We start from the raw sequence: 15,028 nt of genomic DNA on the forward strand, positions 1-15,028 counted from the left end.
CAGTATTGTTCTACAATGTAGGAAATAGTCTAAATTAAAGGAGAATTCCGGTGTGATATTGACCTAAAGTGTATTGAAACATGATACCGAGTGTGAACGTATGTCTCATAGCCCATCTCGGCTTGTCCCCTGCACTCCAAAATCTGGCGCTAGTTAGCCGATGCTACCAACAGCTTTTTCAATAGTGGTGCTTCGGCATCGGGCTAGCCATGCAAATAAATCACTGTTTTACACCCATTTCCGAGGCTCAATGTATCTCCACACTTCATTGGTAGACTTCCGAGGGCCCTGACATTTAAAACGAGACATTGAGAACTTTGAAAAAGCACTGGTAGTTTACTTACAAGACGATTTATACAGACAGTATCTTCACAAAGTTTAGCGTTTGCAGCCATCTTGAATGAACTTCAGCAACTGGAATCCATGCATTTCCACTGAATTATTTTTGGAATCTGATCCCTTATCATACCTGTTCATTCTTACTCGTTGCTCGACTTATCGTGACTAAATTCAAGATGGCTGCAAACGCTAAACTTCGTGAAGATACTGTCTGTATGAGTCGTCTTGTAAGTAAATTACCAGTGCTTTTTCAAAGTTCTCAATGTCTCGTTTTAAATGTCAGGGCCCTCGGAAATCTACCAATGAAGTGTGGAGATACATTGAGCCTCGGAAATGGGTGTAAAACAGTGATTTATTTGCATGGCTAGCCCGATGCCGAAGCACCACTATTGAAAAAGCTGTTGGTAGCATCGGCTAACTAGCGCCAGATTTTGGAGTGCAGGGGACAAGCCGAGATGGGCTATGAGACATACGTTCACACTCGGTATCATGTTTCAATACACTTTAGATCAATATCACACCGGAATTCTCCTTTAAGACAATTCTAGTAGAATCTATGAGTAGTTTTGTCCAAACTTTTGGACTGGTACTGTACAACTACCCTGGAAATCCAGAGTTCTCGCAGGAGCACAATGGAATTGTCAATTGGCAATGAGCAATGATGCACGTTACTTTTCCCCCTTTCATCCCATCGAACCAATCAAATCGTATGTGATATAGGTGGGCCAGAGGCGAGCTAAATTGATGACTACAGTGCTGCAACGTTGGAAACATTGATCGTAGTGTTATCCAATTGTGTCGAAGTCCGGAATCATTCAAAGTAAACATTGGTCTAGTGTTATCCAATTGCGTGCAGTGAGATTTTCAAATGCATGCTTGGTGCCGCCCCTCTAGTTGGGCCATTACATTGTTCGTGACCAGACCCTTAATCTTTCTAGATTACCAGGGTCTGGATTTTCCAGGCTACTGTACAACCTCAATTCCAAAAAAGTTTGGACGCTGTGTGAAATGTGAATAAAAGCAAAATGATATGATTTACAAATCATGTTAACCTTACATTTAATTGACAATACTTCAATATTAATATGTTGTCTATGTCCTTTTTGTAGCTAAATATTGGTTTATGATATCAGTGTCACTTGATATTCATTTCTATACAAACCAAGATGGTGGATTCCTACAGAAACGCAAGCACCCACCCCATAAATGTATCTAAATTATCTCTTTACCAAAAAGGACATTGTACTCGAAGAGCTGTAAACAGTGTTGAAAGGCAGAAATAAGGCACCCACCAGCCCAGCACCAAACTCTGAGCACGCAAAATCGGATATTTTAGGTAGTAAAAGCTCCCGTTAAGGCGAGACACTACAGGTGAATAGGGTAAAATTTTTAACAAGCAGATATCACTATGAAACTTCCCCAGTTGATTACTTACATTAATATGAGAAAAAAATGTATTACAAGTTTGCTGTAATTTAATGTTTACATATGCAAATTAGGCATTATCTAATTAAATATGCGCTAATTTGCATACATTTTAAGGCACGAAACCTGAGCATTGGATACAGCTAGGTTCAAAATGATGTTTTCATTGTGTTCAGATATTAGATGGGGAAACATTTACAGAAGGATTTATGAATATCTACTTTTGTTATCCTGTAAATCAGAAAATTATGTCACTAGCCCTAAAAAATCGATTTTTTTCCATGTTTTTAGGCATAAAATGTCATGTAAGTCAGGCTAGGAATAATATATCAACAAACCTCTCTGTAGAAATCTTCGACATATAGTTAGGCATAAGTCTAGAAAGTTTGGTGTATGTACGTGCTTCTGAAGTGGAGTTTTTGAGCTCAGAGTGTGAGAGAAAACTCATTTTGAGAAAACAGCCTTGAAAGACAGCCAATGAGATTCCGTTCTCAGCCTAGACTCGCCTTTGAACTTTCGCGATTGGTTGCTGATACAAAGGAAGTGTCCATATATGGATCACATAGCGTGATACAGGAAAAACAGAGCTTTCCAACGGTAGTACACATGATATGTTTTGGACCACGGTCGCGGGAGTGCATGCAAGGATAGAATGCTAACTTTTGCTGAATTTAGGAGAAATATACAGGCGCGAGTAGACACAATATAATGAAATAAACACCTAAATGTGTAAATCAGACTTTTTTGTTGTAGTAGTGTGATAGAATACATGCTAAGGTAACATACTAGCTCAAAATCTCGAAATTGACCAGTGCATGAAAAAACGATGTTTTCACCTGCCGTGTCTCGCCTTAAGAACCAACCTGATTTTGTTCAAATCTACACACTTATGGCTACTGAAAAATGTAAGGTTCATCAATCAATTTTTTTTTTTAAGTATTAAAAAAACATCTTTATTTTCAAATGTTCAAACGAAAGGGGTGGAAAATGGTACTTTTAGAATATGTCTAGAAGAGTAATTTCTACTTTAATTACATTTGTGCCAGACATGACATGCAGTTGTACCATCTGCTCTGTTAGCAGGTCATCCCCATAGTGAACTCCATCGGGCTGAATGAACAGGAGTTGCTGTTCTTGTCCCAGGCGGGAAGAGGCCCACACTCTGAGCTGAAGACTTGGGATGGCTTACCAGATGTGGGTCGTGTCAGTGACATACTTCTGTGGATCCTCAAGCAGCATGGTCGCAGTGATCCAAGTTCAGAGGCTGACCTTACACGCATCCATTTCCACACATTGTCTTATCACATTTTGGCTACAGTCGATGGATACTGGGGCAACCAGGTCGCAGCTGTGGCAGCTGGGGCACGTGTGGCTAGCTGTCAAGCTTGTGGCATCCAGGCCATTGATGTCCAAAAAGTGATCCTCAAAGCCCCACACACATTTTACAGCTCTCATAGTGAGCCCAGGGAGCAACTGAATATCAGTCCAAATCAGCCTGTCACAATATGGCACCGTGATAATGTGACCTTCTATCTGACCCCTGTTCTGGTGTGTAAACAACCTCTGCGGACAGTGGGGTTAGGTGATGCCATCTCTGCTGAGGGACTCTTTTATTCAGAAATGCTGTCACATGAGCTCTAAGGACCTGCTATAAAGTTGATCATGGCTCTTCATCTATAGTTACTTGTACATGGTACTGTTACAGAACAATATTCTGTCAAAAAATGTCCACTGTTAGGTTTCTAGTGATGTCCTGTTTTATGCAGTGGATCTCAGAATCATTTCTTCACACTCCAAAATATGTTGATTTTTTTTAACAGTAATAAGTCAATACATTTATGTTCACTTTCCTTGTTAATTGTCCTGTCATACATTTTGTTGTATGTGTCAAGCAGGTCAGTACCCAGTACATGTCCTTATTGATAAATGCTGAACTTCAGCACAAGTTGTAGCTACTAATAGGTAAGGACCATAGGCAGAGACGGGAAGAAATTTGAATGTCCTCATGTAAAGAAACTAGTCTTAATCCCATAGTGCAATATGTCCTTTTTACCATAACGTTTCCAAAGTGTCATTGAGTACAGGATTTTAGTTGTCTTAAGGTTCAGGCGCCTTCTACCAGCATTATACTACACTTTGTGAAGTTTTTTTTTTTTTTTTTAATGGATTTGTTCTGTGTTGATGTCAGAGAAAAGAAATGTATAGAGGTATAGTTGGAATAACACCATGGTCAGAATAACACTTCAGGTATTTAAACATTTTTGTTATTGGCTGTTCTTACTCAGCTCATGAAACCTCTTTCAATGTATAGATTCTCATGTAAAAGTTTTCCCTTTCACAATTTTCTTAAAAAATCAGAAATCTGCCATTATGTCGATATTCTCTCTTTAGTTAAATTCTTTTAATTTTTTTCTCACCAAGTTTTTAAGCATAAGGTTTTTTTTACACATTGTGATTGAAATAATAAATCACACATGTGAATCTTGGAGAAACTTTGACTTTTGTGGACCCCAGATAGTTAAAATGATGAGCCGCTGTGGCAGTAATAGATTTTTAAAAAGCGTACTAATAAATACGAAATACAAAGCAAAATATGTGCTTCAAGTCATTTTTATACCTCCATATATTTTCCCCTCCAAGACGGGGATCAAACCCAATGGGATTGGGATTAACCTATACCTAATATCATTCCAATTTCTGACTTTCTAGGTATATGGAACATGGCATTATCCCTGAGGGGCAATTTACCTCACAGCTAACAGAAAAAAGGAATCCTCAAGACAAACAGATAAACAATCAATTACATAAAGCTATCCAGATGGACAATAGTAACAGGAAAAGGAGGTTTGGCATATGTGTTTATGTGTCAAACACACACATAAACACACACACTTAACACCACCATCTACAAGCCGATTGGTGTACAGTTAATAAATGTATACATAAAGTAAAGTAGGAGAGAGGCCGCACTATGCATATATATGTTGTGCCGGGTCACCCGAGCCGTACTCAAATTCAGTCCTCTCTGTGACACACAACACCAGACAACGTTACATTTTACAGATACAGCCACAGCCCCCAGCGTAATGCAGTAGTGTCTAAGCAGGTGATACATAGCCGGGCCAGGCCCATCACCAGATATCCCACCCCAGCTAATCCCACAAACAGAAGTGGCCGATTCACAAATAGCCACACAGACACCAGCCGAATAACAGGAAATTACTCACACAGATAACAAAAATAATGTCAATGAGAAAAATAAATAACATTAAAGGATAATTGCGGTGTGATATTGACCTAAAGTGTGTTGAAACATGATACCAAGTGTGAATGTATGTCTCATAGCCCATCTCGGCTTGTCCCCTGCACTCCAAAATCTGGCGCTAGTTAGCCGATGCTACCAACAGCTTTTTCAATGGTGATGCTTCGGCATCGGGCTAGCCATGCAAATAAATCACTGTTTTACACCATTTACGAGGCTCAATGTATCTCCACACTTCATTGGTAGACTTCCGAGGGCCCTGACATTTAAAACGAGACATTGAGAACTTTGAAAAAGCACTGGTAATTTACTTACAAGACGATTCATACAGACAGTATCTTCACGAAGTTTAGCGTTTGCAGCCATCTTGAATTTAGTCACGATAAGTCGAGCGACAAGTAAGAATGAACAGGTATGATAAGGGATCAGATTCCAAAAATAATTCAGTGGAAATGCATGGATTCCAGTTTCTTCCAGTAGCAGCAGGCCCTCGGAAGTCTACCAATGAAGTGTGGAGATACATTGAGCCTCGTAAATGGTGTAAAACAGTGATTTATTTGCATGGCTAGCCCGATGCCGAAGCACCACCATTGAAAAAGCTGTTGGTAGCATCGGCTAACTAGCGCCAGATTTTGGAGTGCAGGGGACAAGCTGAGATGGGCTATGAGACATACGTTCACACTCGGTATCATGTTTCAACACACTTTAGGTCAATATCACACCGGAATTCTCCTTTAACACCCCATAAGAAAATGACATGCATATAAAGTTGCCATAGCAGCCTGCAATTTATTGAATCAATTTTCACACAGCACTGCGCACTACTAATCACACCCAATACTCAGTTTCTCAATCACGGTAGTCCATTCATAAGGGTATTGTCTGTTCTGCCACTCAAGTCACCCAATAAGAGGGGCTCAGTACACACCTGCCCCCTAGATGGGCGTCGTGCGCAACCCGCAAGAAGAGAGAAAAGAAACAACTTGGTCGACGACTTCTCCACGACGACCAAAACACATAAATTCCACAAAGCACTCAGTCCCTCTAGGCCAATCACGAACCAGAGTTGAGAGAAGGGGCGGGGCACTCAGTCCACTTTCTGTCGTTCCCAGAGTTGAGCCAGCCGTGTCTTCCTATTCCAGCTTTTTCTCCTAGTCACTGCTAAAAGAAGGAAAAACACTCAGTGTCCACTCACAGTCATCTGCCAGCCCATTCACTGAGCGACAAATTATGATCACTTCCCTTAGCTGTGCATTGACTGGAACATCTTGCACTCCACGCCCAACTTCAGTCGCGCTGCATGCAAACTCTCCCGTCCGCTCCTCAAAGTGCTGATCCTCTCCCTCGCAGGCTGGAAACGTGACAAGACAAACACTCAGACAGCTACGGGCTAGACAGCGGCCCACTCATTCATCACAGGTGAGAAATATTACTCCCCTTTAGTAGGTGACAGTGTAGCGGGGCTCTACAGTCAAAATGTCGAATGAACTGTCTGGGGCCGGGGTTTGTGCATGTGTGTGTGTATGCTTGTGAGACGTTCCTCCACAGGTGCTGCCGATAATGGAGACAATTGACAAGACCCGTGATTGGTGGCTGGAGGGGATAAAAGCTGACTGGGCCCTCTCATCGGTGCGTTCCCTTTATCTGCAACAGGCGCCCGGATACTTCACGCACCGCAACCCACGAGAGCCGAGACGTCGGGATTACCGCCTCTGACTTCCCAGCTACAACGGCGAATTGACCAAACATCCGCTCGGACACCGTGAGGGCCGCGAAAGGATTATCCAACGCATCCGATTCTTCACGTGAAGGAAAGTAATTGTGCCGTTGTCTTGTGAGTGGGTTTTACCCCGCGATTTATTGTGGCTACTTTGCTGATTCACTTCCTCCTCCTCGCAGTTCCTGGTGGAGTGCCGACTGTTGACATTCAAGAAGGAGCATTGGCGACGAGAGGCGCAAGCTACCCTGTTTCAGTGCGAGAGGCAAGGAGGCCGAGGCGGCGGCGACTTCCTGGTTCTGTGTTGTGGATTACGAACTGTGGGCTGGGTCGTGAGTGGTTGCTGGACTATTCATTCATCCTCTGTACAAACAATTGTGTGTTACTAGGCTGGCTATAGTTAAGATAGAATGTCAGGCTGCTCGCTACAGTTTGTTTAGAAGTGTGTGCAGGGTGGGGGAATCCATTGTGTAAACAGGACTTTAACGTAGTAGCAATTAACTGTGTGTGCGTGTCACCCTTTGGATTAACGTGTTGTGCTAGTTTGATTGAATACTTCTACTATTTACATTTGTGGCTATTCTGCCCTTGTTTTCACAATAGTGTGATCTTTTGTGGGTGCGTGTGATGTGATTTTGTGCACGAGTGTGAATCGCTAGTAATAGGCCTACCTGCGTTAGAGTAACTGTGACTATATGATTTCTCTCCCCTCTAGAGGGCGCCAGATCCTCCACACTGGTTTAAAGCAGTATTGTGTAGCTGCTTGCACTTAACTAGCTGCTATCCCTAGATTTTCCACACTGGTTTGAAGCAGTAGCGTTTAGTCACTTGCACCTAGCTAGCTGCTATCCCTAGATCTTTCATACTGGTTTGAAGTAGTTAACTGGCTACTAGCCCTAGATCTTCCACACTGGTTTAAAACAGTATTTTGTAGCTGCTGACATTTAACTAGCTGCCATCCCTAGATCTCCCACACTGGTTTGAAGTAGTTAACTAGCTACTTTCTCTAGATCTTCCACACTGGTTTGAAGTATCAGGACCTAGTTACTTATACATATATGTATTGTGTGTGTTTTTATATGCCTTTTTTAATGTTGTAATAAAACTGAGTTTTATATATATCCAGTGTGTCTGTTGTTGTACCTCAAGGGTCAGTAGCATAATTCCTGCTCCCGTTACAATGCTCAATTCTTTTTCAACAAGTCAAAATGGGCGGAGCAAGATATTTCGTCGTAGTTCATGTCTATGGGCACGAAATGGGGATCGAATCCTGTCTGCATAAAGAGGTGTGTCGATGACGTATTGATGAGCGTACAACCGGCCAACAGTAGCGGCATAAATAACCGGCGCACACCTGATATAAGGTCGATTTTTTTCCAGACTGGAATGCTCAAAAATGCTAAAAATGTACCTGAAATATTCAGAAGGGTTTGAGGATCATGAAAACGTGCCCAAAATTCACATTCCTAACTCTATAGAACCAAGATCTTAGCATATGTGGTGAAATTCTGAGCTATGGCCATAGACTTCAATGGAGCAGTCGCTTCCTCTCCTCTGCATAAAGGAATTTGACCCCCCCTCGTGCGATCCGGGTTCCCGGAAGTGGCTCCTGATGAAATAACTTGCTCCGCCTTAAACGTTCCACATACTCGACGCACCCGACCGGTAGCGCGACAATGTGACGTCACAGAAGCGCCGTAACCATTTATACTCGCGCATCGTGGTCATGACACTAGTTGCAATATTCTCGTGAACAGAGGTGTCGCTGTTGTGAAAAGATTAACGCTAACTACATTACACAGCAGAAGAAGCTGCATTAAGAAACACTAGTAGCAGAGAATGTAAACGGGCTCTGCTATTATCTAGCCTCTGTGATGGTACTTCAGACTTTGGTTGCTACTATTCACAACTACCACCATCATTATCATCTAGTTTCCAAGGTGTGCGCACAGGTAGATAGATAGATGGATATATAGATAGATACTTTAGTCATCCCAAGGGAAATTTTTAAAATTTAAACAGTTTAGTTAGCTGGCTAGCTAGCTAGCAGCTGGATGAGTTGTGTAATTTCCTGAAGTGGAAAGAGATTTTGTTCATGTGTTGCAACTCTCGCTGGTAACTTTGTTAACTTATCCAGCAAACTATTAAAAATTCACGACTGTAACAAAACACTGCAACTCTCGCTTGCCCTCGAACTAGTCCATCTTCTTGTTTCCACTTTGTCGCGCTCGTCTGAAAAAAAAATGAGTGGTGCGCTACCTCGCGCTACCTGGCTAAAATCCTGGCGCGCCAGCAAGATCTACGTCATTTTGACGTCACGGTGTCGCGCTACCGGTCGGGTGCGTCGAGTATGTAGAAGCCCTTAACAATCTTTGATGCAAATGAGCTGTTGACATGCCCCACTCCGGAACTGATGTGGCGATCTAGTATTCTCAGCCACTCCCCCACCCAAGTTGCTCTACACGAGAATGTGACGTAATTCCCCAGCTATAGGGAGGGAAAGTGAAAACCAGCACCCCATAGACCTATTTTAAAAAATATATATTGTGAAGCCAAATCAGCGATGTTATCCACCAAACATATTTTTCAGTGTCTATACAGTAATAATCTTCTAACTGTGAAAATGTCAGACCCTATTTTGCCTTATTTAAAAAAATCGAAATTGCTCCTTTTGTTTCATAAACGAACTACAAAAGAAGTCACGTGACTTTACCCTTCGACGTTACTCACGGTAGCATGGTTTCTTTATTAGCCTGGTTAGCATTGACACTTAACACTTACTGCCAGCTCTTCATGTGAGTAGAAGCACAACACCAGTTATCCAGACATAAAGGTTATCACCACGCGGTTTACATCACATTCCGTTATTACAAAAATATGTTAAGCCAGTTAAGCAAGCTGCCATATTGATCAGTTAGAGATTAAGCGCCCAAACCTGTGACGTCACATGCAACTGTAGTTCGTTATCACCATGTTACGACAAAAACTCAAAACAATTCAACTGATCCTAAAAATAAGGTATGACCAATTGAAGCAATAGAGGTGACCCCAGTGCCTAACATATGGAAGGCATTAAATTAAGATCCCAATGTGCACCGAGATATATTTTTTCTAAAAAAAAATCCTATCCACTCCGCTAAACTCTAGGAACGCAACCACTAGATGGCGATGAGATTACTTTCCCTCCCTATAGCGTTCCAGTTTGTTTTCACTACACGACAAGTTGAAAAGAACATGTCAATGCGAAATCATAATAAAAATGTACGTTTTTTTTACGAACACTAACATTTCAAGTCAACTCCGTTGTTGCAAGCCTTACATGTCAATAATATGTTACCATTTTTGCCTATTTCAATTTTAAGAGCGGTCACGTTTTTCTCGAGCCACGAGGGGCAGGCTAGTCATTGTTATTGTTAGCGACATATAGGGTTGCCAACTTTCTGATATGAAAATAAGGAACGGGGGGGGGGTTTCGATAATATACTTCAGTAAGTACACCGGCATCCACTTCAGTTAGTGTGGGGGGGGGGAGTATTGAAATTATGTATGTATTATTGTACTAAATAGTGCATCATTTTACAAAATTGTGAGCTATTATTTACTAAAATGCGCACATAATATACTACATTCTATAGCCACTAGCCTACTCATTTTCTATCTGGTGCAAAACAAGAATCATTTCGATGCAAAAACATTTGATAAAGAAATAACTGTTTGTAGCCTATTATACTCAAACCAAATAACTCTGAAAACTGAACTGGCGGATATGCTGTCATAGAAAAAAAATATATTGAACATCACAAGCAGCTCCAAAAGCTCTGAATTTGGTGAAGCCTTATTTTATTTCTGGCTTTTTTCTGTCTTTTCTTTTTCTGTTTTTTCTTATGCACTGTAAAACTCATGACAAGACATGTCATCTCACGCTACCCTATCAGCGCAATATACGTGACTCGCAGTGGCTCAAACGAAAAGTGCATTCTCTGTTGGGATAGTGGAATACTGATCTGTCATGGATTTCCACGAGTTGATTCTCAATAATATGGAACAAAATGCGTTCCGTATCAGTTCAATATGGAACACATATTTTTCCTTGCAAATACGGGACGATTCCGTATTTTACGGAACGGTTGGCAACCCTAGCGACATAGCCTCTTTAGCAAACCAGCACGAAAAACAAAGCTTTACATTGTATTGCACGCAAAGCAAGACCATGCAATGTATAAATTGGTGACTGGATTAAAGCAGCAATGTAGTCAAGTGTGTAAGAGCGTTTGAAATCGACATTAAATCGACCAACATAGTACAAATACAAAAAAAAAGTACATCTCAACTTCAGCAATTATGGGCACAGCCATCTTTGTTTTCAACTCACACGTTCAGCTCGGTGCACTATCAAGTACCCCGAGTTGGACATCTGATATTCCGACCTAAAGAGGGCGTGTCTCGGTGAAATGACGCAAGACAACAGGGAAATTTCACACTTTCCAACTCGGACAAGTTTACTGGATCGCTACATGATTCCATGTTTACGTCAATGGACAGCATGGTCGAAAGCCAGGGAATAGGAGTCGGTTGGTCCATCAGAGAGCATCCGACTGCCAGTGATAAAATGCAATTTGTTATGCAGGAATAATAATGAATGTGTGACAAACGTCATTGTTGGTTCTGTTTGAATGTCCGTATGTAGTTTATTGTAAATGTATTATTTATGAGTTTAGCCGAAACGTCTACTAAATACAATAACCATAGCATAATCAATTCAGACACCTGCATGTATGATGTAACCTGGCTTAGCAATGTTAAATGATAATGAGTAGAGCCTATTTCAGAGTTTTAAAGCATTTGTGAAATTGGCTGCCTACTACCAGGTGGCCTGGGTTGCTTCCAGGGTATGCTAGGCTACGTTATATGTACCTCGTACCTACAGTCAAATTACAGCCGCGGGGAAATCATGGGAATTTTCAGATGGGGGGTGGGTAGTCAGTGCCCTATATGGTGCTGGGGGTAGTAACATTCAATAATGGAGATTTCTGACTAGATCACAGAAGTGCATAGTTTCTGACATTAACCTCTCTCAGCTAACCCACAAAAACATTTTTTTTTAATAATTTTTTTTTTTTTTTTTAATTCAGGGTTTTTTTTATTTTATTTTTTTATTATGAATAAACATTGGTACATCAACAAACATAGTACAAGTTAAAAATCACGATGGTACCATGAAAAATTCAACATTACATAGATAGACAAAAAAACATGTCTGCAATTCAGACGCTAGGGAAGGTTATAAGAGATCACAAAGCTTAACCAAAACAAAATGTACAGGCTACTACTATATTGATTAATGTACTGTTTAAGCTCATTCTTATAGGCCATAAAAGAGGGCTTGCTACCAATAAACTTACATTTGTGAAATTTATCTAAGAGAATAAATAGAATAATTATGTATGTGTGTTCATTTTCAACTTCTGACAAGCCAAACAATATACATTTTCAAAACAGCACAACATTTTCACCAATATTTTCTGAAATAAAAAAAAAAAATCCTGCCAGAATTTGCGGGTGAAGGGGCAGTGCCAAAATAAATGTACAGAACTTTCCTGACGGGTGTGACAGAAGCTACAATTCATATCAATATCTAGTTTGTATCTCTTTACAATATAAGACTTAGCTGGGTAAATTCTATGAATGAGTTTAAATGAGACTTCCTTAACCTTATTAGTAATACAGTATTTGTTAGGAAGAACCTAAACCCTCCTTCACCTAACCCCATCCACAAGCTGATTCCAACACGACACTGCTAGGCCTGTCAAACTCGATTCCTTTTAAGGATCCGGGTTATTCTGAGTCACTCACTAAACTGATCCGGATTGAACGAGTCACTTGAGTCACTTGAGTCAGTATTGCTAAATCGCAAGGAAATTCAGTCCTACTTCAAGCAGTGCAGTGGGGTGCTTCATTTTTAAGTGCCTTCTCATGTTGGATGTGGATCCTCCATGATTTGAAACCAGGTTTTTGCAGTACTTGCATTTAGCCTTTAGAGTTTTGCTCTCCTGGTCGAAGTGCATCCACAAATTGTTCATCTTTCTGGTGCTCATGTTCAGAAACTTCTTGAAATTAACCTCCAAATTGTCTTGACACCACTCTCACTTTTCTTGTCACTTCTCTTTGAGGTGTTTTTGGACTTGTGGGTTGGGGACTACCCTCTTACCTCCCAATCAGATAAGCCTGTTACTGGGGTAAGGGGTCAAGGGGGCCGGTCAAGTACATTACCGCGGCAACTTCACTCATGTAGCTTTCCGTTCAGCCAATAATAATAAATTATTATTATTATTATTATTACTACTACTACTATTATTCTCATTAGGCCTATTTTTATTATCACCTTGACACGAGTAGAAACTATGCTACTCGCTCATCTACAGATCTACTCATGACAACGTAGCCGGCTGATTCGACTGACTCGCACTCATAATGCAGGTAACCGGCCCAGCTTATCCGACTGACCCAGGTAGGCTAGCCTACTCAAGCAGCTCCAAGCACAGCTTGCAATGTTTCGGACTGTCTTTGTGACCTAATTGCATTTTAAAGTAGGCTATGCCTACGTGCAGAACATTGTATGTTATTTCAGAAGTTAAAGAATGGCTTTTGTTGTGGATTTTCTTGTCACCTTGACGAGGAGTTACTCGCTCGTCTACAAATCCGCTCATGACAACGTAGCCGGCTGATTCGGCTGACTTGCACTCATAACAACATAACGTAACCGGCCCGCCCGGCTGATCCGACTGACCCGGGTAGATAGCCTACTCAAGCAGCTCCATGAGTGTGCAGTTTGGACTGTCTGCACGACCTAATTGCATTTAATATGCTACATCTATACTAGATAGATAGATAGATACTTTATTGATCCCCGAGGGGAAATTCAGGGGGGTCTCAGTAGCATACAGACATCACACACAACATGCATTTACAGCAGAAATGGTAAATATAAGTATAAGTATAAACATATAACCAAACTCCACTGTACAATAGAGACAGTAGGAGATAAGAAAAACTAACAAAACTAAATACTAAATATACTATATAAATAAATGTAAAAAATCCAGTGTGCTTGAGGGTGATCAAGCATGAGACGCTTGTAGTGACAGGGCCTGTAGTTCTGTGTGCATGGTGAGGTGCTTAAGAGAGTGAGTGTCATGGTGAAGGTGCAAAAAGTAGTCCAACAGTAGTCCTTTAGTTATGTGTGCATGGTAAGGTGCTCAAGAGAGTGAGTGTCATGGTGAAGGTGCAAAAAGTAGTCCAACATTAGTCCAACAGTGCAATAATGTCTAGAGACCAGCATAAATAATATGGAGAAATCGGAGAGTAAAGTATAATGTAGACAAGGTAATATAACAAACTATAAAAAACTATGTCAGTGCAAGAACAGGTTGAGGTAATAGGGTTACAGCCATTCAGTATTGTAGCAGAAGCCATTGATCATGTGTGCTAATATAGCATGAAAAACAGTGTAGCAGGAAAACAGTAGTAAAAACATTAGGCCATCCTTAAAAATATTGTTGTTTGCAGTAACAACCAAAAAAATTAAAAAATGGGTCGGTAGGTAGGTCAATATTTTTTTTCAAGATTCAAAGTAAAAAAAAAGTTACATTTTGGTCATGGTGATTACGTAGGTATGAATTTAAACAAATGTGCATATTGTGACGTAACTGACTGGGTCCTCAACCCGTGCCTTCAGGCGCATCATTGCAAACCTCAATCTGATGCAGGTTATGTAGACCAGCCTTTCTCAAACTTCTTTGACCTGAGGCCCAGTCATGGCAGACTTTGGGGTCATAGGGCTCATCTACACATACCCAACCCCACTCCCCCCAATCAAATTGTCATTATCATTATCACAATCATTATTATGCCTATATTGTTATACATGCACTTTCACTTAAATGTTTTGTGACATGCACATCAGAGGACTGCTTTACTAATGTAAGATATAATTTCATTGCTTTTGCATGGTTGCATGATGCTTGCATAAGAAAAGAAATACTTCTCAAAACAGCAACAATTATATGGGTGCTTTTGTTTTGGTATGTTTCCCTCATGCAAGCAACATACATTGGTAGGAAATGGAGAAAAAAAATACATGTTGTTTAATGAAGTTTAATTTGAATGCCTGAATGTAAGGATTCAGGAAACACAATACCAGCTTTTTTGGCGAGCAGATAGGCGTAAAACACTGATCTGTTGATCTTTAACCGATAGAAAGAAGGCTACAATAGCTTTTGGCCACG

The 15,028-nt window shown here is 40.8% G+C and overlaps 1 protein-coding gene across 6 annotated transcripts in view; it reads left to right on the forward strand.

The window, feature by feature from the left end:
• adpgk (ADP-dependent glucokinase) overlaps positions 1 to 4,095 on the forward strand; it is a 41,398-nt gene extending 37,303 nt beyond the window's left edge. For 5 of the 6 annotated variants that reach the window (XM_042108802.1, XM_042108801.1, XM_042108804.1 and 2 more), the window contains one exon: positions 2,845 to 4,095. In XM_042108802.1, the coding sequence (XP_041964736.1) occupies positions 2,845 to 3,405 (561 nt within the window). In that variant the 3' untranslated portion in view covers positions 3,406 to 4,095. The remainder of the gene's footprint in view (positions 1 to 2,844) is intronic. The other variant, XM_042108803.1, reaches the window with a different exon arrangement.
• Positions 4,096 to 15,028: the final 10,933 nt, after the last annotated feature.

Source organism: Alosa sapidissima, chromosome 11 (assembly GCF_018492685.1).
Source record: "Alosa sapidissima isolate fAloSap1 chromosome 11, fAloSap1.pri, whole genome shotgun sequence".
Taxonomy (NCBI): Eukaryota; Metazoa; Chordata; class Actinopteri; order Clupeiformes; family Clupeidae; genus Alosa; species Alosa sapidissima.